The sequence below is a fragment of the Dreissena polymorpha genome, chromosome 7, assembly GCF_020536995.1.
Source record: "Dreissena polymorpha isolate Duluth1 chromosome 7, UMN_Dpol_1.0, whole genome shotgun sequence".
Classification (NCBI taxonomy): domain Eukaryota; kingdom Metazoa; phylum Mollusca; class Bivalvia; order Myida; family Dreissenidae; genus Dreissena; species Dreissena polymorpha.
The window spans coordinates 44,029,765-44,057,470 of NC_068361.1; the positions used below are offsets into that span (position 1 = coordinate 44,029,765).

The window sequence follows — 27,706 nt, forward strand, 5'->3', positions numbered from 1 at the left end:
ACACAGTGTTTATCTCACAATGCTGCGTCGTCTATGTCTGAGATGTTAAGGCTTCGGAGAGACCTCATCCTCTCTTCCTTGCCCAATAATTTCCTTTTGGAAACAGGCGTAAACTCCCTTCAAACTGCTCCACTAACAGCAGATTCTCTTTTCGGAGGGAGGATACAGTCGGCACTTACTGCTGATCGTGAAGATCAGATACATGCAACTCTGGCCAGCGCCCTGTGGTTTTTAAGCGCCCTGCTTCTAAGCCCCCAGGAGCCCCACTGGCCAAGAACGCTAAAAGGGACAGTTTCCCTACTAAGTGTCCGTCTGTTCCACGTCAGCCCACAAATAGGCCTCCTTTTCAGAACAGAACATCTTCCTATCGGAAGCCTTCTGTAAACCAAAATTGGAGTAAGGGCAAACCCAATGCGGACAAGAAGTCATTTAATCCTTCTCCTGGCAAGGGTGGACCTCCAAAAGGTCAGCCCTAGGTCATACCCCTTTCTACCGCCACAACCTCTGATGCCAGAGGTACCAGTCGGGGCCAGACTTATGCACTTCGCAAATCGATGGCTCCAAATAACTTCGGACGCGTGGGTTCATTCTCTTGTCACACAAGGCCTCACTTTTCAATTCGAAAAAAGGCCCCCACTCTCTCGCGCCCCAATAGATCTGGTATCCCCGCATCCACAACTTCCAGACTCCATTCTCGGACTCCTGAAAAAACAGGCGGTAGAAAGGGTTCACGACCCTTGTTCTCCAGGATTTAACAGTCGCCTTTTCCTTGTTCAAAAGAAAAGCGGCTCCTGGAGACCAGTTTCATATTTTTTATTGGAATAAGAGTGATTCTGGGTAATATCCCATTTTGGTTGTGCATCTACACGGCACTATGTGACCGTTCTGACCTGACCGACGGGTTTATGAAAAGTGTGGGATTCTTTGACAGAAAGATTCCGGATTATTTACGATCCCTTCGGAGTTAGTAGCATATGATATCAGGAATGTAATTACTAATTAAAATGAATTTTACTAGAAAAATTTGTATTACATTTCAAGGTCAAGTCATATTAAATTTATGGAGGGATGTGTGTATGGAAATTCAAATTTGGAAATTATATCGAGATATAATTAAGACATATAGCTTTGACATCAGGGAGTGTGTTTTTGCTGTTATATACATTAAAATTTATTTTATTTTTTCAGATATATGGCCAAAGCCAAGCCTCATTTAAGATTCTAATGCTGGGGAATGAGTGAAAGTGACTGGGATGTTTAAGAGTGAAACGTAAGAGTAACACAGAACTTAACAACATGACTACAGTCATCAAGCATTGTGCGAGAACAATTTATCAGCTAAACATGTGTGTATCAAATACATTTATTCCAAGCTGAATGCTGTTCATACATTTTGTATAAGGTCGATAGATTTTCTAATAAAATGAGTGTTTCATTTGTGGATAAGATACTTTGTACAAACTCAGCGATTGTATATTCCGTGGACGAGTTCAGCATTTGTATACAATGATAACATTTATGTTTGAAAAATAAAAAATAAAATAATATGCTTTACTATATGCAAGAGTTAACAGGCATAAGCTTTTACATGTTTATATAATACTTTAAGCAGTGTAAAAACCTTTTGCTGTATTTAACTCTTTTGTGTTTAACATAAACTATGATTGTGAAAATAAATAAATTGTATACATTAATAGAGCTTGTAAAGATTCTACATACACCAGATCATCACACATGACTGATGTGAAACAAGTGCACCATTTAGTGTGTTGTTGAAATCCTTTTTGTGCATATTATTATGTTGATATATTTTACAAAATGTGACCCATGCTTATGAACTCTAATAGCAGTAATTACTCGATATAATTGTGTCCAATATATTTATACACAACCTTGTTTTTAGCTCACCTGAGCACAGCACAATGGTGAACTTTTGTGATCACCTTTTGTCCGTCTTGTGTCATCAATATTTGCCCTTTTAACACTTGAGAGGCCACATTTATTGTCTGATCTTCATGAAACCTAGTCAGAAGATTTGTCCCAATGATATTTTGGACGAGGTCAAAAACGGATCCGGTTGGTTGAAAAATATATCCGCATTTATTTTCCAATCTTCATGAAACTTAATCAGAACATTTGTTTTAGTGATATCTTGAATGAAATTGAAAATGGTTTTGGTCTGTTGAAAAACATGGCTGCTAGGGATGGAGCATTTTTCCTTACATGGCTATAAAAGTAAAACCTTGTTTTTTTTTAACACTTGAAAAGCTACATTTATTGTCTGATCTTCATGAAACTTGGTCAGAAGACCTGTCCCAATGATATATTGGATGAGTTCGAAAATGGTTTCAGTTGATTGAAAAACATGGCCACCAGGGAGCTGGGCATTTTTCCTCATATGGCTATAGTTAAACCTTGTTAACACTCTTAAAGTCACATTTATAGTTCAATCTTCATGAAACCTGGTCAGAACATTTGTTCTTATTATATCTTGGGCTGCACAGAACGGGTCAGTTCCTTTGTATCTCAGGTGAGCGGCTTTGGACCCTAAGGCCCTCTTGTTTATGCACGTGTTACTCATGATTAATAAGACCATGACTGTTTTTGATGGTATATTCTTTATCTTATTTACTTGCTTGAAGAACAAACATGAACATTCTAATATGAGTACTGTAAACTATTCATGCACAAAGTTCAGTCTGGGTTCATGTTAGCGAGTTATACAAATGTTTTTTACGAACAATTCTAGGTCGTCATTTCTGTATTTAAGATGTAAGACAGCCAGTGAAAAGTGCCAAGCTAAATCCTGCTTTGACAACATTTACACATGGTTTCAGCTTAAGAGATACTGTGAAATAATAAAAACTTAATAATACCACATTATATACAATTATGCTATAAGCTTTGATTATGTAGAAGGCAAACAAATGCATTAAGCATACAATCTGACTTAACACCAGGGCACACAATACATCCACCAATCCTATAACAACTCCATTGTTCAAAAGTGGGATACATTTAATACGTGTTAAAACCCTAATCGTAATAGTCTGTAAAATTATCCAATCATAGCGCTTCATTGATACGTGATTAACTATAATAAACACAACATATATGATTTAAATAGAAAAAGTCTAATGTTGACTTCAACACTGACCACAAAGTGCAGCTCCATCATCGTTAGTTAAGTCTTTAGTTAATTCTTTCGCGCATCACCAATCACGATTTTGGTTCTCACATTTGGTTGACCACATCAGGCCTTGGTTGGACCGCTGTCAAGTTACTCATCCTGACATGCGCTGTGAACGTATATAACCTAGAACCAAAACCACAAATGAGAAATGGGTTAAATGCATGTGTATGAAGTGTCGCTGGGTCCGCACTGGCTAATCAGGGACAACAATATCCACTTCAATAGTTTTTTATATAGAAAGTCTCCTCTTAAAGAAAAACCAGTTTAGGCGGAAAGTGTCGTCTCTGTGAAGCCTGTTTGGACTGCGCAGACATATCTGGAACGACACTTTACTCACAGGCGTTAAGCACCGTTTTCCCCACAGCAAGCCTCAATTTTAATTTACATAGTTTATTGCTTGCCAACATTAACATAGCACTGAAATTTATGCATGAATATGTAAGTACCTGTATGGCGTGTATTTTATGCTAATGGTCTACTATAAAATCTTATTAGTTTTGCAAAAGTTTTCTCTGCTGATTCAGGAATGTCTGTGTGCAATTTTATAGTTTCATCTCTGATCTAATTGCCATTATCGATATCGATCTGATAAGGGACGCCACACTAAGTCCTCATTGTGACTACATCATATAGGGCTTATGATCAGTATAATGTCATAGAATAAGGATGTGTCAAATTTTGAAGGATTATACAATATTTTTACTGGGAACAATATACGAATGTAGGGGCGAATATCGACTCAACCTACCTTCTATGCCGTCTCCAAACTAGAAAAACGGCAGCGCCAAATATGCCCGCTAAAAGTACTACCACTGCAGGAACTAAGACTTCTGCAAGCCGGAAGCCTTTGCTGTCATCTTAAAATAACAAATAAACGCGCTTGAATGTTTAAAACATTTGAATTAATTCTATATAATAACAGAGGCAGCATAAATGGTTAAAAAGCAAACTCAGACAGGTCGTTGAGTACTAAGAGTAGTGATCGAATAGATCTCAAAGTCATCAAATAAGCTCAGTCTCAGTTGTTTATGCTTTTAATACAGACTGTCATAGTTGTTTTTGCCTTTTAATACCAGATTAATTTATTCCTGTATACGTTTTTAAATAAAAAAAACCACAACATAGCTCTTAAAAAAACTGTTAACACGCATTGATCAGACATTTTTACCGGTGCAGGTACTATTGTTGGTTTGGAGTTGGAAGCCTGATGGACAACTGCATTGATATGATCCCTGTGTATTCTTGCAGGTGTGCGAACAATTGCCATTCTTGAGAGAACATTCGTTTATGTCTGGAAATAAAACATGAAAACAAATATTTGAACTATTGTTGACAAGAATTTGCAACACATGTCAAGTTAATAATCGATAATTCCGACCATAACGTTAATCATTAAAAACTCATGCAGCAAACACATACCAGTGCAAGTTTTATTGTCGGTTTGAAGTTGGAATCCTGACGGGCAACTGCATCGGTAAGATCCTTGTGTGCTCTTGCAGGTATGCGAACAATTTCCATTCGCGAATAAACATTCCTTTAGGTCTGGAGATGAGACACGAGAACGTAATCGGAATTTTATTGAAAAGAGCTTATAATTCATGCAAGTTATCCCAACTGTTTGAATATGATGCAACACACACCAACCAATTTAAGTACACCAACCAATTTAAGTACACCAACCAATTTAAGTACACCAACCAATTTAAGTACACCAACCAAGTTAAGTACACCAACCAATTTAAGTTTTATCTTGCATTAAATTACCACCTTGTGTTTAATTGCCCATCGGTTGGTTCATTTATACTGATGATCAATGGTAAAACACTGTTTTAATAAGTACTACAGCTTACAAAAAAACTTAATCACTCGGTAAGAATTACAAAACTACCAATATCTCCGATGGCGTTTTCGATAAGAACCACGTCTCTATAATCTGCAAATAAGCCCAAGTAAACACATAACTCGTCGCATATACCTTGCTGTAAAATCTGTCTTAATAAAAACGTTTATATGCAATACTTCGCATACTTGTATTTTCAGAGCAATACATAAGTAAATTCAAACATATATGTATAATAGATTTAAATATTATATGCGCCTGATATATTTCGTTGTCGGCCGATATTTTTTAAACAGAAAATCATGAATTCTGAAATCAGTATTTGCCAAGTAGCACTGCTAATAAATTTTACATACTCTGTGTAAATCTTTCGTGAGAATGGCCTCTTTGAATTTTAAGGGATTCATATAACTAAGTATTATTTTCTGCACAAAAACGAAAATGATTCTTATGTAAGTAATGGTATTACTTACCCCATACGCTCAGGTATGCTTCCTCAAACGAGTAATTTGCAACCAAATTACCAGCCTTGCAGTAATACGCAGCGGAATCGTTTCCTCTTGCGTTGGAAATATGTAAAAACATCATGTTTTCACCGGAAAGCAGTTGCCTATCTTTGAACCACCAATAGTTTGGTGTTGGGTCGCCCGTTGCGTTGCAGACGAGTGAAACATTGGACCCAGTCTCAACAGTAAGATTTCGCAGAGGTGCAAGCATTTCCGGAGCTTTTGAACAAAAGACGTAGTGTTCTTTCATTTGTTTTATAGTCAGTAATAAAGACATCGCCATTGAATCAACGTCCTCAATGGTATGGGAACCATTGCCTACTAAAAGTAAAAACAAATCTTCATATTGCGATACAGCGTCTAGGCTTTCAGTCTGATTTGTTACATTGACAGCCATAAACTGTTCGTACAAGCCGGCAATGGCATAGTGAGTACAATCAAGAAATGAAACACACGTGTCGTTATCAAAATACTTCACAGTGATATTATTCATGGCAGCAATCCATTGGTTTACAATCATTATTTTGTTTGCTCCCTCAGCTTCAGCTTCCATAAACGTACTAGCATCCTCTACAAAAGAGACTAGGTTGACTAGAAACGGATCTGTTGAAATGTTTTCTCTTGCACCGTCAATTGTGTTCTGCAATTCAGACATACTAATGTTGAATTCATAATTGGCAACCTTCGGATCGACGCCGATTGTTTCATATGATAAGTTGCTCAAAATATCGTGAGTATTAATTGACTGCAGGGACCATTTAAGAGAACATATATTCTTCAACGAAGCTGCAGTATCGTGCACCAACTCCGACAATGTGCTTGTTGTGTCGTGGAAAAACACATGAATACGTTTGAATAGCAGACATTTGTCAGTAAACAATTGTTTCCTATACGTATACTCATCTGACTGGCTTTTATTTGAGCGTTCATACGTATTAAAAGTGTCATTAAACGTCTTATTTGCAAACATTTCAAAATGCGCATCATCTACATCGGCGTTGCGTGCAAATCGCATCGACGTGTACAGACCGGCTAGTGTTTTATCTCGTATTTCACGTCTTTTTCTGCCAGAAAAAACGTTGCCGATCTTGTTGAGTATCATCTCAATCGTAGCTTTGGCAGCATTCCAGATGCTTTGTATGGGATCATTAAAATTAATCTTTATACCAACGGGTACGAAACCAGTTTTGAAGGCATTCACTTCGCACTTGACATCAAATATTGGTAAATCGCTAGTTGAAAGCTCAATTTCAAAGCGACAATTCCTTATATCGATCAACGATTGCAAGCCATATTTCAATACAAAATTCAGTGCCGCAATTCCGAGTTTAACAACGACTTTTACCGCTTCAAGAGCTAATTTTGCGACCTCGAGAACCTGTTTGACACCTTCTAAAGCAATAGTTGCCATATCCAGAGCTACCTTAGCAATATCTAAAACCACACGAGATCTATCTACAACCACCTTTGCAACAGACACGGCCACCTTAGCTGCATCGAGTACGAGCATTGGTACACGCAATGCAAATTGGGCTAGCTCTAGAACTGCATAGGCTATATCACGCAGTACATAAAAAAAACGTTTGCTATAATACATATCGGGTCAGGAAAAGAAAACATACAGCTCGTAAATACACAGCATGGATACGGTATCCACATAAACCACACTTTCGCATGGCACACATTACACTTTAAACCTGGAACACATATTTGACTGCATTCTCTAATTTTACACAGTCGATCAACATTGCGTTGCGCATTTTCCAATTCATTAATGGCGTTTTGAAAAGGTTTTTTCGCTTCCTCAAGTTTTGACTTAACAACCCCTAATGCTCTAACTGCGCTATCAAAGCCAGTATGTGCTGAATCCACAGCTGCCTTTTTACTTTGAAGCCATTTTTGTGCAGCAGTTATATCACGTTGAGCCGCTGTCAATCTGTCCTGCATTCCACTTAAACGAGCGTCTGCCTCATCAGCAATATGTTGTGTAAACCGAATAAGCGCGGACACGTAGCTGTCTGCGAAATCTCCATCGCCGTCCGCATCCGCAATAAAACGACCCTTTACATTTAAAGATATACTTTGCAATACCGGAATTGCGTGTTTCATTATATCAAGATGTGTGTGAAAAGAAACGTCCAGCTGTGCCTTAAATGAAGACCATATTTTTGCTTCCCAAAAAAATTCCAAGCCTTTTTGAGAAATATACATGTCTACACGACCCTTGCAGCCGAGCATTGATGCTTCAGCTCGAGCAATTAAAGCAAACTTGCCTTTATGTTCAAGGCTTATCGCTAGTCCTAGACCTGTATCTACTCTAAGAAATAAACCGATTTGTGTAACGCCTTTGAATACGGCCAATAATCGAATTGCTTTCTCAGTTTTCAGGAAATTCTGAGCAAACTCATAACGATCACAGTGTGATAAAAGTGTACCTGTTGAATACACAAATTCAACATCTAGTCCAGTGAAAACAAGTCCAAACAGTGTTATATCTCCATATAATTTAATCCCAATTCCTTCATTGACTGTTGTAATTTGACTAACTTGACCTAGCAGTCTGTCTATGACCTTTCCCATTTGCGATGTAATATCGTAAATCGCATTTGAAAACAATCCGGAGACTGTGTTCTTTAAGCTTAAGCTGTTGGTAACGATAGATTCAAAAAACATACGCGCGTCATTTTCAAGAGTTTTTCTTTCTGAATGCCAAATCTGAGCTAATTCGTTTCCCATATATGCTAAAAGGCTTTCATCCACACTACGTTGTATAACATTGTTTAAGAGATAAGTTAAAGCAACCAATATCTCATTAGCCGTCTGAATGAGTTTCTTCAAGTACTCAGCCGAATCGTCTTTAAGCCTCGATGCATATATCACTGCTGCACGCTTTGAATTCTTCACAAATCTTTCTGTTACATTGATGAGTAACATCAGGTCATCGACTATACTGGTCTTGTCAAAATTGGTTATGCTCGTAGTTGGATCGCTTAACATAAAGGCATGTATACCCACACTGAGGTTGATGTCGATGAATCTCAAAAATGGAATATCCCGAAATGGACTTACTCCCACTTTAACATTAAAAAACAGTCCTGGTGGATTTGCAGACGGTCCGCACCAATTACGTTTCTGCAAACCTGAAATGTAACGAGAGAATCGAATCACTGCTTTTTAAATTTGACAAAATAACATAATAATCCATAGCTATCTTGCGGAGGTAATCCATTTAGCTCAGCAAATGGTTCACGGATAGCCATATTATCTCATTTTATCAATCTTGTCTATTGTTTTTCAAGTCAAATATAATTACAAGGAAACATACTTTTTTGGAATAATCTGCGTTTACCTTTTAGTAGAACTGACACCCTGCTAAAGGGCTTAAACCAATGCATTAGGCATGTTAAAGTATAAACGAGGTGTGACATAAGTATGTAGTGGAATTGCACTAATAGTGCGGCAGAAAAGTGACCATTATTTTACAAAACCCGACTTTGAGGTGAATATTAAACGTTAAAGCGTTTTTAAGGGGACATGTTACTGATGAAGAGTCCAAATGATGCACGGCTGGTATCTTTTTTTTGTCTTTTAGAAATTCAAGATGGCGTCAAAAGATGGCCATTTTCATTATTCTATTTTTTATAACATAAAGGTATTCATTATTTTATGTATTATAATGTCATTTTGATATTGTTATAAATGTTAAATATGAATATATAAGCGTAATCGTGGGTTATAGAAAATGAAAATGGCGTCCAAAATGACTGCCAGAATAAAGATGGCTTACCCAAAATTGCTTTTAAACCCATGATCATATCCAAAATATTTCATGAGAATACTGAATATGGAAACATGATTTAAATTAGTAGCAATTAAGTGTTAAAGAAGTGTTCGATAAAACGAATTTCAATAATACATATGCAGAGATAAGTATAATAAGAACGTTTCGACCTTATCCTGACCATTGGAGCAAAATTATATTATTTTTATGTACAGTAACAGCAACTTCGTCAAATGTGTTATGTGTAATGAAAATACACCGGTGTCATAATTGTCATATAGTACATTATACATCAATAGAAACTACTTAATAGTTCTCCAAGGTCCTGATTAGGTAACATTTTTTCAAACATCGTGGTATGAAGTAGCACGTATACTAGTTAACCTCATGTTGTGCGTTGCTGTCTAGCATAGACATCTGCATCTAGCAGAGTGATGTTCTAATGTAAATATTAGCTCAGTTCCAATTTTGTCTTTCATACCAACAATTACATAACGCAATACACTATTATTCACCATCTTTCTTTTCTCATTGACAAATTAAATTATCTAACGGGCATGTTTTGTCTGATTATTGTAACAGTGTATTCAGTGTAGTCAGTAAAAGGGTGTCTGACGCCTCGTCCGTTCGTCAGCCATAATCACATTGATTCTGGGGGGTGGGGAGGTCTGCATCTTATGCGTGTTTTCACATACACGCCTGTATGTGAGCAAGCTCCACGTTTTCATAGAATGCTTCCGTGGTTTCCGCTGTAGCCTTACCCATCTTCCTTACCCTGTTTGCCCAAAAAGTTTGTCTTGCAATATACATATTCTCAATAGCATGCTAGGACAAGAGTAGTCGCTCCCTTCGTATCTTCTTTCATACAAGCTGTCATATCGCCTAACAGTCGGACGGAGTTGCCTGCGTTCAGCATCGTAATAACTGTACCCTTACCGATACTAAAATATCCAACTCAAGTGTCGCATCAAGAGAGTATACAGCAAGTCGGTAACAATCTTTAATGCTTTTAGGCCGTTTTGCGAATTCCTATAACTGCTCTTTCTCTCACTGGTATACCATGATGACCAATCATGATCATGTCAGGACAACAGGTAATGTTACAAGAACACAAACATGTCTGTATAATCAGCAAACATATAAATGTCAGGGTTCTCTGCCTCTACAACATCAACCATTTGTATGATCATATTAACGTCAGCTTCTTCGTGGGTTACCTTTAAGTCAGCTCTATTGATTATGTCACCTTTATACATTTATATATTTCAGTGGGTCTATCATGATATCCTGTTACGACCAACTTGTTTGTTTGAAGGCACAAGAGGTGGAATTGTTTATTTGTGCATACAGCTTTACAAATCAAACAAATCAGCTGTTGTTTTGTTTTAATTGACACCTAGTATAACATTATGTGGTGGTAATGACATGTAACCCGTTAGTTTGTACACACGTTAGACATTGGATTGTCTACCTGTCGCCACACTCTTGGTGCTAAACTCCGTATATCGGTGAAACACTAAGTAGACATGACATTTAATCAGATTTTGTCTTATGTAAGACTTAAAGTTGTCAATATAGTCATGTATCTTTCTCTCTAAGCGTCAGTAGATAGGACAGCGGATCCATCAGTTACTGAACGTGTGATCTGACCTTTAATGTGCCTCTCAGCCACTTCTACTTTTGATTGATTCTATAGCACCGATATAGTTATTGCTATTCTGAGTTCCGACGTTTCAGTTAACATAGCAGTAGGTACTGGGCCAATTAATTATATGATAATTATATCTTTTTTCAACCTTTTTAGATATTGACCCATAAAAATGTCCGGTCATGAGTTTTCAAATTCCATCATTTGGCTTTTACCAATATCTATTACTTGATCAAAATTAGCAGACGCTGGTGATATTCTTCCACTCACAATGTTCACTAGACTGTGTGGACGCTTGCTTGATCAAACGGATCAATAAATTCCGTTATTTTTTCTCCGAATACTTGCTTATCCTTAGCATCTGAATCAATCCTCCACCGCTTTTCGTCTGTGTGTTGTTCATCAGTGTCCACTTAATTGGCATTTCTATTTTCTCTCAGATTTTCTTCCATCCTGCTGCAAATATGCAGGCTCAAACCCCAAACCTTGAGAGATTCAGGTTTAAGTTTCGAACCTATAATTCCCTTCTTGCCATGGCCATATCTCATAAAAGGTGCTACGTACAGGTTGTTCCATATGGCATTTCATACCCCCCCCCCCCAGAACATGTCTCATGACATGCTCACCCTTTAAGAACTTTTCTTGTGCGCTTTCAGGCATTTTCTTCTTTGAAATTTGATATTATAGGGCGTAACTGGCTTAGTTTGGATGTGCAGCGGCAAAGATGTATGGTAACATGAGCTTAACTGATGCCAAGTGCAGCGGCTAATCCTCCTCTGTTTGTGATCGAACATAAATCATTATACGAAATACTGCCTTAATCAACCCACAATTAAGAAGTACGATTGGCAGATGCTATGTTGTTCAGATACATCTCTAGATAATACACTGTCTGAAAATTATTGTCTGTGAATACCATGTGCAACAATGCAAGGTTTGTAATGCCCGTTCATTCTGTGGGTATTTCTTCCCATTTAGAAAACTCCAGCAAATGTTGACTCAAGCAGCTCTTCCAACCCATATTTGCCACTAACGTTCCCACTAACCCCACAACTGTCATCAGGAAGTGCAAACCACCAATACGTAGTATTACATTCTGAAACTGCCCTGGGTATGACCGGATATTATTGACTGCAACTCTATATTTTTGATGATCAACTGTAAACACAGGGCAGTTCTGATCATACTGTAATGATAATAATTATGCCAGTTACAGAGATGTCATCATCTTGTCTGGGCCTGCTGGTTTGATATCTTTAAGTTGCACATAATCTACCTTTGTCTTGGGCTGACTCTATGCCCCTGATCTTAGCACAGCCGTGTATTATATACATGGTATTCAGGACATGACGCTGTAGTAAGTGTATCTTGAAGAAATCCAAAGTCAGTTTGATTCGCTTAATTCGTGAACACAACCATTTTGACCTGCAGTTTCAGTGGCAAAACCTGTTTTTGTTCGGTTTCAACAGCCATCTGTGGTTTCTTCTCTACTTGAAATCGCTCGATATCTATCTCATGCTTTATCGGCGTGGACACATCAGATGTTGGTGTGCGTTGTATGGTCTCGCTAATATCAATGTCGACTGAAGAGGATGATCCTAATTGCGTCATCTTCATCGCCATCGAGTATGTAGACAGTCGACCGTTCTGTGACGAAATGTCGGCGTCAAAGTTATTGACCACGGTTTGGATCATACCAGCGCTACAATCGGAAATAGTGCATAGTATTTTGTCTTTATTTGCACTTATGGCTGCGGATGAGTTGTACTGAAGCACATCTTCATACAAACATGTAATGTTATATTCATGCATCTGATTGTTACTAAAAGTTACTAATTTCTCACCCACTTTGTAATGCAGTTGGTTGTTTCTTTAGTATACCAGGTATCATATTCCCTGTTATGTAGGCGTGATTACTATTTTAAGCTTTGGAGACATCATTGATAACACACATAAATCGACTTCAATAATAATGATGAAAGCAACAACAAGGCCCGTAACTAATCTTTCAACACGTTTCACTTATCAAAGGAAAGTAACTTGTGCACATTGTTATTTTAAATATCAGGAACATACTTAAAAACCATAATTAATTTAGTGGTTCAGTCTATTCTTACCCGACTTAAATCAAACGATATGGAAATCATTTCGCGTAACGAATATTTGAACATGTTCATTTATATGTTAATTATGTTTTTTTTAGTTTCCGTGTCTGTATTATTTTCATGTATAGGTCGAATTATACATTTAAAGGATTTAATTGGATAATATTGAACCGTCTTTACATAATGCCATTCATAACTACAATAAGTACAGAATGAAATTCCATTTAAATATAGTGGAATGGAATTTAACTACACTTATTTGCATAAGATACCATATTGGCAGCCATCATGCGTAGAATCTGGAATATGATTGCGAATCATGAACAATCATACCATTATTCTATTTTAGACTGAAAGATCCAAAACAATCGATGAAGTCACGATTATATCACCACATACGTAAACACGCTGAAAACGTCGGTCATCTTGGATTTATAAAAAAAACACACAAACATACTAGCCCGGCATCATTTAGATCCTTCATCACTAACATTTCCCCTAACAAAAAAACACACTTTAATATTTACTATACATCTCAATGTCGGGTAAATGTCATTTTCTGCCGGACTATACTAAGATTTCGTTTATATAGAAAATACATACCTCCCAAAGACCCGTATAGCATGACGGCTCCATCAGAAGGCAAAATGATTTTGATATTATTTCCAAAGAAATCAAAGTAAAAATACAATTCAGCCGTTGCTGTTAAAGAAACTCCTAAACGCCACTCGTCCATAAAAATACTTTTTATAATCTACAATAACAAGAAGTTACAGTTGGCGAAATACGCAATACCTGTTGATACACACAAACACATTGTCATACATAAACAGGACACTCGACTCATTTTACCAATTAAAGAAAAGAAGTACAATATAGTAATATAGAAACTCCAGACACATTATAAGGAAAGACATTATTGTAACTGTCTGATAGTCTTGTATTTACGGAAATTGCCGATGTAATATTGGACAAAAACATACAGCACAGGATGAAACATAGACAACAATTATGTAAACGCCTTTGGCCGATTAATACAAATCACTAGAAGTTTAAACCTGTTGGAAAACGTCGAAAATTATATTGAGTAATTATGCCCTGCTATAAAATGTCGAAATGATGATATAAATTAAGAGCAAAACTTTAACATATACGTGTCTCACCATTTTGAGATTTGGTACAGCAACATGCGCGTTAGCTCTGCTTTCAACATGGAGAAACCTATTGCTCAGCGAAGCCTTGCCTTCGATCCAGACATTGGCTGATAGTTGAATACTAGTAAACATATGTCTTTGCTTTTAACATTTTAAGTTTGATATACAGTTTTATATCATACTTTTATATATTTAACATTTATTTTATGCAAAAACATCATTTGCATGCTATTAAAACCTCCTATTTAATATCATACTTACGGATAAGAAAATAGTTCGTCGCCACCTCGCCAAAAGTTGATTTCTTTATTCCAATTGTTTTGAATACTTCCATCTAATGATAAGCCTATACCAATGGGTTGAATTATTAACCCAATGCTTTGCTTCAATGACTTAAACATACTGACTTCATCAAGTACATCTCTTGAGCCTTCAGGTAAAATGATAAATACCGTATTCCCAAGGTCTTCGCATAGATCGGTTATAATGCAGTATGCCCTGTTCGCAAACGGATGAGGCAGGGTGATGTTTTGACCATAGATTTCCATAGCAAAACCATGCCCAAGCCGATAAACATGATAAAATCGACTGTTTATCAACGGTGCACCCTTGCAATCTCCGAAGTTTATTTCGGCGCCGGTTTTTAATTCGGTTTGCAGTTCATTGACACTCAGAACGTCGTTTCCCGTATAGCTAAACTTCAACCACGAAGGAAGTATGTCCTGAATATTATTAAAAAACGTTCGTGTTAAAGTGAAGGACTGTAAGATATCATGAATATCTTTTGGGGTTATATCAAATGTCCAACAATTCTGAGCTCTTTCATCGCCAGTCTTGATTCCATCAGCGGATGAGTATTGCAGAGATCCTGACAAAATCCTCATAGGCTTTAGATTTACCTGTAAACCGGAAATTGACAACGGTAGGATAACGGTCTGGATTTCTACGAAGGTTATACCAAATGTATACAAAAGATCGTTGTTGTTCTGAAATTTGAACCAAGCTGATGTCGAGGATAGAATTATATTCTTGGAGTTTTCATCACACTTGGACAATAATATGTAATGACATCCTTTTGGTAACACTCGGTTTATAAGTCCGTTTGTTGAAAAGAAATTTAAGGCCTCCCCTTGTGTACCTGAAAAGACGTATGTATCCTCATAGCTATTAATTTCGAACTTATTTTAATAGTTAAACAATTTACATATTTTGTTTATGTATACAAAAATTGGTATACGTACACATATGCAGTTTACATAAGATAGACAATAGTAAAATGTGTTCTCTTAAATATCCACACAATCATGAAAATACGCATAAAACTGAAATTAATCTTTTTTTACTTAAACACAGAACAAATAATTATGCAGTAAATGTTTTATCTTATAATATAAACATGCCTGAACACGTAAAGCCATCGGTTTCTATAGTGCTGTTTCCGGTACACGCACATTTAAACGATCCAACAGTATTCATACACGAATCATCGCATCCACCATTTAGAGCGTCATCACATTCATTTATATCTGCAAAATATCATGTTATTCTCTCACGAGTCCCTTGGAAATTACAGTCAGAATAAAATTTAACCTTAGTTACTAGTAAACTTACGAGATTGAAAGCCTAAAACGCTATGGTTTTCTACATTCAGGCTTCGAGTATGTCAGAATTACATGTGGTGCAAAACACACGAATACGTTTTTAATAAAAAAAAAAGAATAGTGAGTTTTATTTCATGTACATTGATTATTTGAGGAAATTTCAAAAACAGGCGAACCTGACATCCCAATAAGAATCCTTGTTTCTGTTTCGGTTTATTTGTTTGCAGTCGAATACCATGTGTATGCACTGTTTTGACATTTAAAAAAGTTGCGGGTCATTCGAAGCAGAGTTTGCTTTAAAACATTCTGTTTTAGCTCCACACAATTATTGATAAAATATAATTAGCCTTTTCACCGAACTGGTTACCTGTTATGAACTATACTAGCGTCAAGTTGTCATTTGCTTTATTTATGTATACATTATTCAGTATATTATTTGCTTTTAATTAATGACCTTTTGTTCAGTGTTTAAAGATACTAAAGATACACTGAAGAGGCCTTACACATAAAGTATGTATTTAAGAAAAAAAAGGAAAAAAGTGTGTCCTAAATTCTAACAATTTCAACAGGAATAAAAAATTGTATAATAGCAAGACATGTTAAATTTCACAATCTTCATCGCGAACCTGTGCACGTCAATCCATTTGCTTCCAGCACATAACCTTGATCACATACGCACTGGTAGCTTCCAGCAGTGTTGATGCATTTTTGAGAGCATTTTGAGGTTCCTATTTGGCATTCGTTGATATCTGAAACACACAAAATGTGTTTAATATGCTATTGAATTCTTATTATTTTTGAGAAGGGCAATATTAATTTAACGCATCGCTTAAACATGATTTTAGGGCTTAAACGTTTTCATTTTTTTTGAGGACGTTGTTGCATACACTCTCAAAGTAAGTTGAAGCAAAGTGCGGAGTTCTAGGGCTAAACACATGTACATGTTAAGGGTCTCTTTATATTTATAAAATATGGACTACATAACACGAGAAACACCTTATATAATATTATCAAACATATATTGTGTGAATAAAGCATTTCCAAGCAAAATCACACTGATATGACGAAACAGGCGTAGCTTTATGTCAGCAATCGCCTACTGGTAATTGATTTTTATTGCATGCAAAGTATCAATGAAAATTAATATTTGATTTAATTTCTAAATAACATATCTGGGCAACTCTTAGTAATTGTTTATGTGATAAATTTATAAGTTGCTTACAGTGCGGATTTAAGTAATATTTGCTTTGCAATAAAAGATGCTTGTGATTTTAAAAGGAGAATGTATGTAAGTATTTGATGAAGATAACAAATACTTCAACATATTCTTGATAGCTTATACGGGTGATAAACTGAAAATACCTTACTTCGTTATTGAATACGATTGCATAAAAATATTGTCTGATTCACAGCTCCATAAAAGTTCAACAGGCATTTCTTTTACAAACACATTATTTGTATAATAGCAAACCATTTTAAATGTCATGACCTTCATCGTGTACCTGTACACGTCAATCCCTTTGCTTCCAGAACATAACCTTGATTACATCCGCACCGGTAGCTTCCAGGAGTATTGATGCACTTCTCAGGGCATTCTGATGTTCTTATTTGGCATTCGTTGATATCTGGAACGCAGATAAGTGTATTAAACATGTGATAAACTTTTATTTTGCAAATAGTTTCAAGTTTTGTTTTATTGGAATATCGGCAAATTGCCTTTGACCATTTCCAGATAAGTTAACAAATTATAGTCAAAGAGCATCAGAACAATACAAAAAACATACATAATTATATACATAAAGTACTATGTATTCAAACATCATTTAAAAAAGTAAATGTATTGACAGCTATGTAAGAAGAAACAAGTAATAAATAAACAATATGTTAACGGTTTCATACAATATTGATTTAAGAAGCAGCAATTACTTCTATTTATTTTCCTCACGGAGTTTCATTGCATCATTTACGAATCTGGCAACATTACTTATTACTTTTGTATTTGGACAGGATATTTAATTTTTAAATTTAACTAAGTTTGGCCAGTTAGATCATATAAAATATTTTGTTCGTAGATCTTTAAAGATGGAGCAAGTAAGAAAGAAGTGATATTCCGATTCAACAGTGTTTGCGTTACGTAGTTTACATTAACGTTCATCTCTGGGTGTGTTATTATATCTACCAGTTTCTATTTCTTATTTATGAGCACTAAGTCTAAATCAGGATAGCTGTTGTTTGTTACTTCTATTTTTAATGCAATCTAAATATTTTTCGTAAGCGAATTTCGGTTGGTTATAAATCGAATCGTGCCAATTTTGTATGAACTGATCTTTTATTCTCTGGTTAATTTCATAAGAGAACATACAGTTGTCATTTGAATTATTGTTAAATATTCCATGTCCTATTTGATTTAATTGTTGTTTTACAAATGCACGAAACATATTTGCATTTATTTTATTATTCTCATTTTAAATATTACATTGTTCGTTATAAACAGTGAGCACCAAAGAGTCCGGATTGTGCTTTTTTACTCAATAATCGAGGGCACGTTGCTTACATATAACAGAAAGAGGAAATCTGCCTTAATCACTCATAGCAGCAGCATTAGAGGTCTGTGAGCATACACCAAGAATAGTTTTACAAAATTTAAAATTAAGTTTAGCTTCTTCTTGGTGTAAATTCCCCATATTTCAGATCAATCTAGAATAATTGGAACATCAAGGGAGTCAAATAGACAAGTTTTGTTTTAGTACTAAGCTTCAGTTGACTTAAAATGGACAATAAATGACTCTAAGCTTTTAAAGTATGTTCATTATATGCTCTAATAGCTTTAGATATATTAGAGTATAGTGTAGTTTAAGGCCAAAGTAGCAGAATTCATCAACAATTTCAAAAGTCTGTTGATTAATAGCCCAACTAAACAAACAAGCACTTTTCCTTTTTTTAAATATGCAAATTTTAGTTTTGTTAACATTTATTTTTAAAATTCACTTACAGGAGTATTAAAAAAAAAAGAATTTTATTGTAACTGTAGACTTTCTGGATTTGTAGTAAATACATAAAAATCATCAGCAAATAACAACATATAAATATATCATAAACGCATATCTTTTTCGGTTAAATTATTGATATAAATACAATCATTAATGAATTAAATAAATAACAAAGGTGATAATGGCTCACCCTGTTTAACTCCTAATGTTACATTGAAAAGCTCAGAATAAGACATATCTTTATGGTTTTTAACACATGATTTTAGATTCTGATATATAGACTTCATCATTTTTAACATGTTACAAATTATTCCTGTTTGTACTAATTTTATCCACAAACCTTCATGTACAGTATCAAATGCCTTTTCATAATCAATAAAAACGCAATAAAGTTTCGATGTATTATTAATAATTTTCTCGATTATAGTGGGCAAGATTAAAATACAATCAATCGTGCTACGATTATCTCTAAATCCGAATTGCGATGTGTTTAACATATTATTACCATCGTACCAAGAATTTATTCAATTGCGCAATGTGAGTGAAATCATCTTAGCTATAATATATTCAAATCTAATGCCTCGATGATAAGATGCAACATTGTTATCTCTTTTTAAGCTCGGCTGTTTTCGGAGAAAACCGGATGTATTGTCATAGCCAGCTCGTCGTCTGCCGTCCGGTGTCGGCCGTCCGGTGTCTGCCGTCCGCCGTTCGTGTCGCGGTAAAACCCTAATATTGGCTCTTAAATCATAGTGATTCCACCTACAACTTTGAAACTTCATATGTAGATGCATCTTGTTGAGTTCTACACGACACACCCATTTTTGGGTCACTAGGTCAAAGTTCAAGATCACTGCGACCTCTAATATAAAACTTTATTATAGGCTCTAAAATAAAAAATGCAACCAACGTCGAGCGTTGGCACCCGCTATGCGGTGCTCTTGTTTGAAAATAGGGACAATTGCACCCTTAAACTGAAGAAATAAACTCGTTATAGTCAATAAAAAAGTATGCAACACTGTTAGACATGTCAGCAGATTTATAGCGTTTGAGCTTTGACAATGTTTTTTATTGTATTTTTAAATTGGGCGATCTAATTCCTCAATATGAAGTGTAGCATGTCTTGATGCGTTTTCATCAACACTCAACGAGTTGTCATGCGGTGTATCAGACAATTTTTTTAACTGATCAATTAAATCTTCAATATTTACGTAAAAAGTTTTAGACGATGTTTAAGCTTATATTTATTTATGTTTTTTTCCTTTTTTTTGGGGGGGGGGGGGGGGGTTGGATTTACTTAAAATTGACAATGTGTTACTTTCTTTATTGTAAATGTATTTTTAGCAATACGTTTTGTTTGACAATATGTCAGTCTGGCTTGTAAAGACGATGTTTTGTTTGCAATTGATGGATCTTGTTTGTACAGGCGTTACAGTCGTAGAACGCTGCTTTCTTCATTTTGCAATTTTGGTCGAACCATAGAGATTTACGTATAGTTCGCGATTTTGTGCTATCTAAATTTAGAGTACGTCCATATACCTGAAATGAGACATCATAGATAAGTTCAGATAGCTGATATATAAATGAGTTCAAAATTTAATTTTCAATTATAATGTTATTATTAATATTTGCAAAATATCAGCTTTACAATTCAGCAGGGTATTTAAATCTGCGGATTTGCCATCATCCCAATATATCTTAAAAAACACACTAAATAAACAATTACCCGACCACATCAAAGAGAAATAAAAAATAGACATAGTTTGCTTGTAAAACATGCCTTCGTGTTGTTAGCTTTTATGTGATGCAAAGTATAAATAAAATAAATGTTTGACTTAAATTTTTAATGAGCTATTTGAGCAAATCTAACTATTAGTATATATGATACATATATTAGTTTATATAAGCGCATATTAAAGTAACATTTCTTTTGCAATGAAAAAAACATTTGACTTTTTACAGAGTATAGTTTATAAATAATTATATTATAATTTCTAATGAAAGCACATGTTAGGATCGTATATCACAAATCAGAGTTATTTGAGTTTTGATACTAGTTTTGTTTTCAAATGCGTGTTCAGCGATGATATTGAATACCTTAGTCTTAATGAGACCATGACTTACTGCTTGCGGATTATCTTAAAGAGTTGTATGGCACGAACCCGTTCAGTTTATAAAAGAGATACTAAACAAGTGCTCTGCATAAAGATTTTTCATTGTAATCATGCATGCCGTATGATATTTCTATTCACTTGTCTTATATTACATAAAGATTTTGATCATTTTGGATTTGACTTTTTTGTTAAAAAGAATTAAAGGGCATTGCTTACAGTTTGTCAAAATGGCAGTTGTAAAAAGAATTATATTATATTAAAACATGTATGTTTTAATTCATTTTTAGCTCGGCTGTTTTCGGAGAAAACCCGAGGTATTATCATAGCCAGCTCGTCATATCCGTCGTCGTGTCGACCGCTTTGTGCTAAAACCTTTACGTTTTGTCAAGGTTTTGAACAGTGCCTCTAAAATCAAAGTGCTTCAACCTACAACTTTGAAACTTCGTTTGTAGCTGTACTTGACTAGCTCTACATGCCGCATTTTTGGGGTCACTAGGTCAAAGTTCAAGGTCACTGTCACCTCTAAAAAAAAAGCTGACAAGCTTTCATTTAATCAAAACTGCACCCGCAGCCGCGCGTGGCACCCGTTATGCAGTGCTCTTGTTGACATTGGTGTTGTTATTATTTTCACCTGTTCAAAATATTACAGTTTAGTGAGTCTGTTTGAATTTCCCAATAAATATTTTCACAAAGGAAAATCAATTACTGTGTTAATCATCATTTGTGGTTAATTTGTAAATTAATCTCAATCATTGACGTCCGTTAAATGAAAACCGGATGGCCGTTATGAAGTGGTTTTAAACTAAATGAAAACAAAAAACATCACGCATAATGTATATACATGTATATCCTTAAGAAACGGTCTTAACAAGTGTTCACAAATAACCCTTCATAGTATAATCAACATGTCAATACCACGAAGTTTATTACTTGTTGTCCGAGTTATCACATCACAATGCTGGATAAGTGACACTATTGAAGGGCAGTGTTGACCTCTGGTGGCCTTTTAACACTTATGCAATATCCATGTGGCGATACTTACATATAATAAAAGATCGGTTTGTTGGTTTAAATTTATTAGAGTATACTCGCGAAGATTGGCTTTATAAGTGAATGTCCGAGTATAAATGCCAATATATTAATTGTAGTTGAAACAATAGACATATCATTGGCTCACTTAGCGGAGCAATAGAGTGTCACACGATGATAAGACTTTTTTGACGGGTCGATGTTTACGTTAAAACTCAAGAGGCCTAGCTTTTTTTAAAGTATCCGATAATTAAACCCTTACAATCATTAAAGGAATACATGTTCACATAAATGTGGCAGTCTTAAGTGTTACATCGTGTACCTGTGCACGTTAGTCCATTAGCCTCAAGAACATAACCTTGATTGCATCCGCACTGGTAGCTTCCATCAGTGTTGGTGCATTTTTGCGAGCAATTTGAGGTTCCTGTTTTGCATTCGTCGTTATCTGAAATATGTATTATAAGTTAACATATGCACACGTTTTGCTGCTTTCTGAGTCATTCTTTATGTAAATTACGCGCTACCCATCGATAATTAACTAAAAAACATTATCGCATCACTAATAGGCAACTGGTTGACGTTGCGAAAACTATTCAAAGTACCTGTTTGAAAGTTTGAATGTTGAAAGAAACGAGTAAATCAGAAAATTTTGTAATGTGGCAATGTAGTGTATATGCCCAGTATTATAACGAAAAGGGCATAGATATACAGCAAATAAAAGTAACAGATAAGTGAATATGAAAGCTGATATTACATAAAGCGTGTAAAACAAACAAGACTCGTATGTCAATAGCTGAGCCACAAATGAATAAAATCCATTTTCTATGGGAGCAATTATCAATACACTTTTCCAATAAAAAGGGGGTATGACATCTAAGACTATATATATATAAATATAAATACCAAAAAAAACAACAATAGAACGGCACGCATTTGCCTAACTGACAGGGAAAAAAGATTTACAATAAATTTCCGAATCGTAAAAAGACGTATTGGTCACCTGTACACGTCAATCCGTTTGCTTCCAAGAGATAACCATGACTGCATCCGCACTGATAGCTTCCGTTAGTGTTGGTGCACTTCTGAGAGCATTCTGACGTTCCTATTTGGCTTTCGTTTATATCTAAAATATATCAAGTATGGGACGTCTATAAGATATAATGAATCATTTGCAAATTAATAAGTTGGTCCATTTCTGTATACGTTAAACTACCTTATTTCATGATGCAAGTAGCCAGCAAATATGCAAAACTATAATTAGTTGCGCTGCTAAATAATAAAAAGTCACTATAGGTCTGATAATGTAAATTTTAAGTTTATATGGGATATGTATATCCATAGAATTATGACGAAACATTCGTTCATTCGGTTTGAACAATAACTACACGTATATGCATATCAAGGACAATAACATAACTTACATTTATTTACATTCATATATTTTTTTGTATAAAAATAAGACCAATAGTATGTCAAAGAGATTCAGCTTTTTATATGTGTATTTAATTTCATTTGTATTTGATAATATAACAATGTTAAGATAAACATTACTTTTTAAATTATATCTCTATGCAAGAATGATAAATTGTGTTCGTGAATAACAATGCTTTTTATTTTATTTCGTCATTTTAGTAATGGTATATTGTAAATATTCAAACGTTATTGAGTCAGAGACAGAGCTTAAACAATGGCGGAGTCATCTAACAAAGTTAAATCAACGAAACGCTTTACGCAATAAAAACTTCATTCCAATACTTCATACGATCAAACACCAAAAAAAATATTATATCCATTTAAGTGAACTTTATCTGAACTTTAAGGACCATGCTAACGTATCTTACCGCAAAGAAGATTAACGACATGAATGATTTCTTTCTTTTTGAAGTTTACAATTATGCTCAGAAAACATACTTTCCGTTATGTTTAGATTTCGTCGATGCTAAGTTATTTAAAACGTTTTATCGATTTTAATGTAGAAAAAAAACTTGTAGGAATTGTTTCCCTGAAAATACAGGGATTACAGCTTAAACTGGTTTTTTCGTCAAAGAAATAAAGTCACTCGCAAAAGGCTATTGGGAGGTTAAATCAGCAGCGGGCAGATTACAGACGTCTGGTCAAGCTCTGCTGTATGTTTTTTTGTAACTTCCACACAGTCTTATTAAAATTAAACTAGTTTCCCTTATGGATTTTTTTTAATAGAGCAATGCTCCTACATGCTTGAAATACCAAATGAGCCTTCTTTACCTATAATATTTTGGATAATTTAACCAGTTGGACTTGTTTTGACTTATATTCAGCTCTCATTCTTCTTCCTGATATTTTGCTGCATTCAATTGAAATATATTTAATCAAATTTGTTTGTGTACTGATTGGATTTTCCATAACCGTTCATCACTTATAGTTGATATAATCTTACATTGCTAGAAAGGATAATTTATGTTTAATTTATGAAAAACCTAAACATTTAGAATTAATCCTATGTTTTAACCAAACAAGCAGATACATTAATGATATTGTTTATTTATATAATGCTTTTTCGGAGAGAATATCAAACATATTTACACAATTGAACTGCATTTAATAGAAGCTGCATTCTTAAACTTACACTAACAATAGCACGAAACCATTCTATAAGACAATATGACAATAGGGAAGATTTTAATTTTTAAAATATTTTAAATTTTCCCTTCTCACGACCGTACCCTTCCACTTAATAAGAAACTATTACGTCAATGCTTCTCATATTACGATTCATGAAAGAGGTTTGTTTATTCTACACTTAATATTGTACTTAGGCATTTAAAGACAAGTTAATTTGAAATGGACACTGTCTATATTTCCCATTGTTTTACGTCGATATTCTCAAAAATAAATGCGTTCTCAAAATGAATATGTATATAAAATATATAAGGATAATATGTTAAAAATACTTATTGAATACGTAAAATATTTCTAATTAAAAAAATATACATCGCTTATACTTAAACATTCTTGCCTCTGTTTTTGACAGGGAATTAACTTCATTCCTACAACACGATCATCATAAGTAAGTGGACTTAGAACTGTTACACTATCGGCGTGTTTAAATTATCAAAAACGCGTTGGATCCATTATGTGTTTAGTGGAGTGCATTAAATTCGAATTTATAATTACAGTCTCAAGAGTCTTCTTATGAACGTTTCGGTTAAACACTATTCAGAGCATAATCTTCTTTACTTGAATACTGCGTGGTTTATAATGCTAGAGTTAGGTAACTTTGACACCGTTATAACTTACCTTACCTGTACGAAGTTGTTGTTTGATTTGTTGATGGCTTGTTTCTTTGGAAGAACGTGGAAGAGAGGCGTTACATAAATGATTGAACCAACTATGTTGAAGTGATTGCAATTAAAAAAAACTGACGAATGTGATACAACAATTCTTATCGAAATATTATATTTTCATAAAACCTTCTTTGTCGATACTTAATGGTATATTATATTTGGCTTTGTACAAGCTTTTTATATTTGCAAACATATGTTGCTTTTAAATTGGTGGACAAGTCGCGTTAACACGTCGGATTGTAAAAACTAGCAAAACTGAGCGTTAATTAGATGACTTAACAATCGAATCGAATCAAATGTTTCAGTGTAAAGAAGATTCAAAATTTACCAAGACAATTGATCATTTAGTACGTTCGCTTTCAGGTTTTAATAAGTTCATTTAAGTATTTAATGATAAATGAATCGTATTTCGTTGATAAATTTAGGTAACAAAATAGCATTTAGTTGATAAAAATCAAATGAAACAAATGTATGTAATTAGTTTGTTTTTTCAAATCAACAATACCGTTGATGCGTTTTAAAATGTAACCCATACTTCACTCTAGGATACACAACATGTACTTCAAGCTACGATACGTATAAAAAAGATAAGTCTTAGATGCAAGAACTGTGTTGTTTATATCTAACACTTTAAAATTGTCACGGCTATAACCACTTATTACGCCACAGTATAGATTCGTTTTAAATGCAATCTGGAATTAACTATGTTCGATGTGTTTACGCAGCCAATAAATCAAATAAGTTACGAAACAATACCTCCCTCCCTCCCTCCGTCCCTTCCTCCCTACGAACACACCTGCTTTTATTTTACCACAAATCAATATATCAGAAATGGTTGTGAAAAAAACACAGCTCAAAAGCATTCTTTACGAATCAAGCCGTTTAAACCATAGTCATCTTTGAGTTGAGGACATTATTTGAAAAACAATTAAAAGAAAATTTTAATGATGCTACATTGCAAACAATAATGTCATTGTATTTCTGGTTTCAGATAAGGATATTAAAAGTGTTTTATTATTCGAGTCTATGTTAAACTCTCGACTCCCGAAGTATTAATCCATTTTGACCCCAGGGACATAATTTAAACACCCTTTTTAGGAGATCTAAAGATGACTTTATATACCAAATATGAAAGCCATTTGCTTAGCGTGTTCAGACACGATGTGGGTATATGGTTTTCTTTATGTGACACAATTCAATATGTGTGAGACCTGGGGCGAAGTCACTTTCTACTTTGCGGCTTCAGTCAAACGATTTTTTCCCAAAAACTAATGACACCCAGAACGAGTCCAATGTTGACCAGCCGGTATAATTTGAACAATTGTGTAAAGTAGCTCTAGATGATGCTGTATACCAAATATGAATACGTTGTGCATTGCGGGTTTAGACCAGGATATTTGAAAAATGTTTACCTTATAAAGGTCTCTATAAAACTGTTGACCCCTGGGGAGTGGTCAGTTTTCTACTCCAGGGGCATGATTTTGAACACTCTTTGTAGAGGACGTCTAGAGATGTTTCATACCAAATATGATTGCAATTGGGCTTTGCGGTTTCAGAAAAATAATGTCTAAAACGTGTTTTTCTTATATCAGTCGACACAAAAAACCTCCCTGGCGAGGCCAGTTTTGACGGAAGCGGCAAAATGTAAACACACGTTCTAGAGGACCACAATACGATGCGGTTGCAAAGAATATTATTTTTATGTATTTCATTCTATGTTTGGCCCTTTGACTCGATTTATTCACTGACAGGATTGATTTCAAAAAAATTCATATACAACCCATTAGAGTTTTTCAGATTTTTTCCAGCGATTTCGCAGATCTGGTTAAAAGAAAAAAGTTTACTGACTCACGCTAGCATGCATGAATAGAGGCTCGGTTTGAATGCAAACACCTCACCAAACATGAATACAGTTTAAACGTCGATGGTTTACCTTTCCTTCTCACTTCTGGACCTTGAATGCAGTTTTCCATTTGGTTATTCGGATCAGGACATACAGTGATGTTATTTTTTTTCCAGAATACCATCATTCTGAAAACAATATAGTGTAAACATTAATTAGTACATCTAACAATTTGTCGGGGTCTTAAGGTTTGAATAAATTTGCTAGAACTCTGTCCCTTTTTGTACTAAAAATTCTTATTAATAATTGCAAAGGAATATTATGGAACAATTTGCACGCAGCACGTATATATCAATCTGAATATTTAATTTAAATATAACTGGGCTCCTAATGGTGGACCACTAACCGACACCCATAGCTGTCAGCTGCTATTAAGTAGAATTTGGCATCGTTTATACTTTTTTAAATCTCTGGAGAAAGGTTTGTGTGCAAACAAATTATTTTGCAAGTACAACAAAAATGCAAATTTAACTTGACAGCCAGTTTCGTGATAATCATGTGAGTTGACTGCTCAATGCC

At 34.8% G+C, this 27,706-nt stretch overlaps 3 protein-coding genes across 6 annotated transcripts in view; 1 reads left to right on the forward strand and 2 right to left on the reverse strand.

The window, feature by feature from the left end:
* Positions 1-1,694, forward strand: part of LOC127837921 (parafibromin-like) — a 37,343-nt gene extending 35,649 nt beyond the window's left edge. The window contains exon 15 of the mRNA XM_052365376.1: positions 1,189-1,694. Within this exon, the coding sequence (XP_052221336.1) occupies positions 1,189-1,225 (37 nt within the window). The 3' untranslated portion in view covers positions 1,226-1,694. The remainder of the gene's footprint in view (positions 1-1,188) is intronic.
* A 905-nt stretch (positions 1,695-2,599) lies between these two features.
* On the reverse strand, positions 2,600-15,359 carry LOC127837920 (uncharacterized). Of its 4 annotated transcripts, XR_008029526.1 has the most exons (10): positions 15,127-15,359; positions 14,489-14,949; positions 14,237-14,348; positions 13,677-13,827; positions 5,507-8,679; positions 5,082-5,126; positions 4,613-4,735; positions 4,362-4,484; positions 3,942-4,050; positions 2,600-3,316 (listed from the first exon to the last, which is right to left on the reverse strand). XR_008029526.1 is itself a non-coding variant. In XM_052365374.1 (9 exons), the coding sequence occupies exons 4-9, from the start codon at positions 7,134-7,136 to the stop codon at positions 3,235-3,237; spliced, it is 2,112 nt and encodes a 703-aa protein (XP_052221334.1). In that variant the 5' UTR covers positions 7,137-8,679; positions 13,677-13,827; positions 14,237-14,348; positions 14,489-15,359; the 3' UTR covers positions 2,600-3,234. The 4 variants fall into 4 exon arrangements, 2 of the variants coding, with proteins under 2 accessions (XP_052221334.1, XP_052221335.1); XM_052365374.1 differs by having other exon boundaries at positions 14,489-15,359; XM_052365375.1 differs by lacking the exon at positions 5,082-5,126 and having other exon boundaries at positions 14,489-15,359.
* A 251-nt stretch (positions 15,360-15,610) lies between these two features.
* On the reverse strand, positions 15,611-27,294 carry LOC127839674 (fibulin-5-like). The gene is made up of 6 exons (XM_052368057.1): positions 27,218-27,294; positions 22,962-23,084; positions 22,284-22,406; positions 17,331-17,453; positions 16,455-16,577; positions 15,611-15,753 (listed from the first exon to the last, which is right to left on the reverse strand). The coding sequence occupies exons 1-6, from the start codon at positions 27,255-27,257 to the stop codon at positions 15,611-15,613; spliced, it is 675 nt and encodes a 224-aa protein (XP_052224017.1). The 5' UTR covers positions 27,258-27,294.
* Between the last annotated feature and the right edge of the window lie 412 nt (positions 27,295-27,706).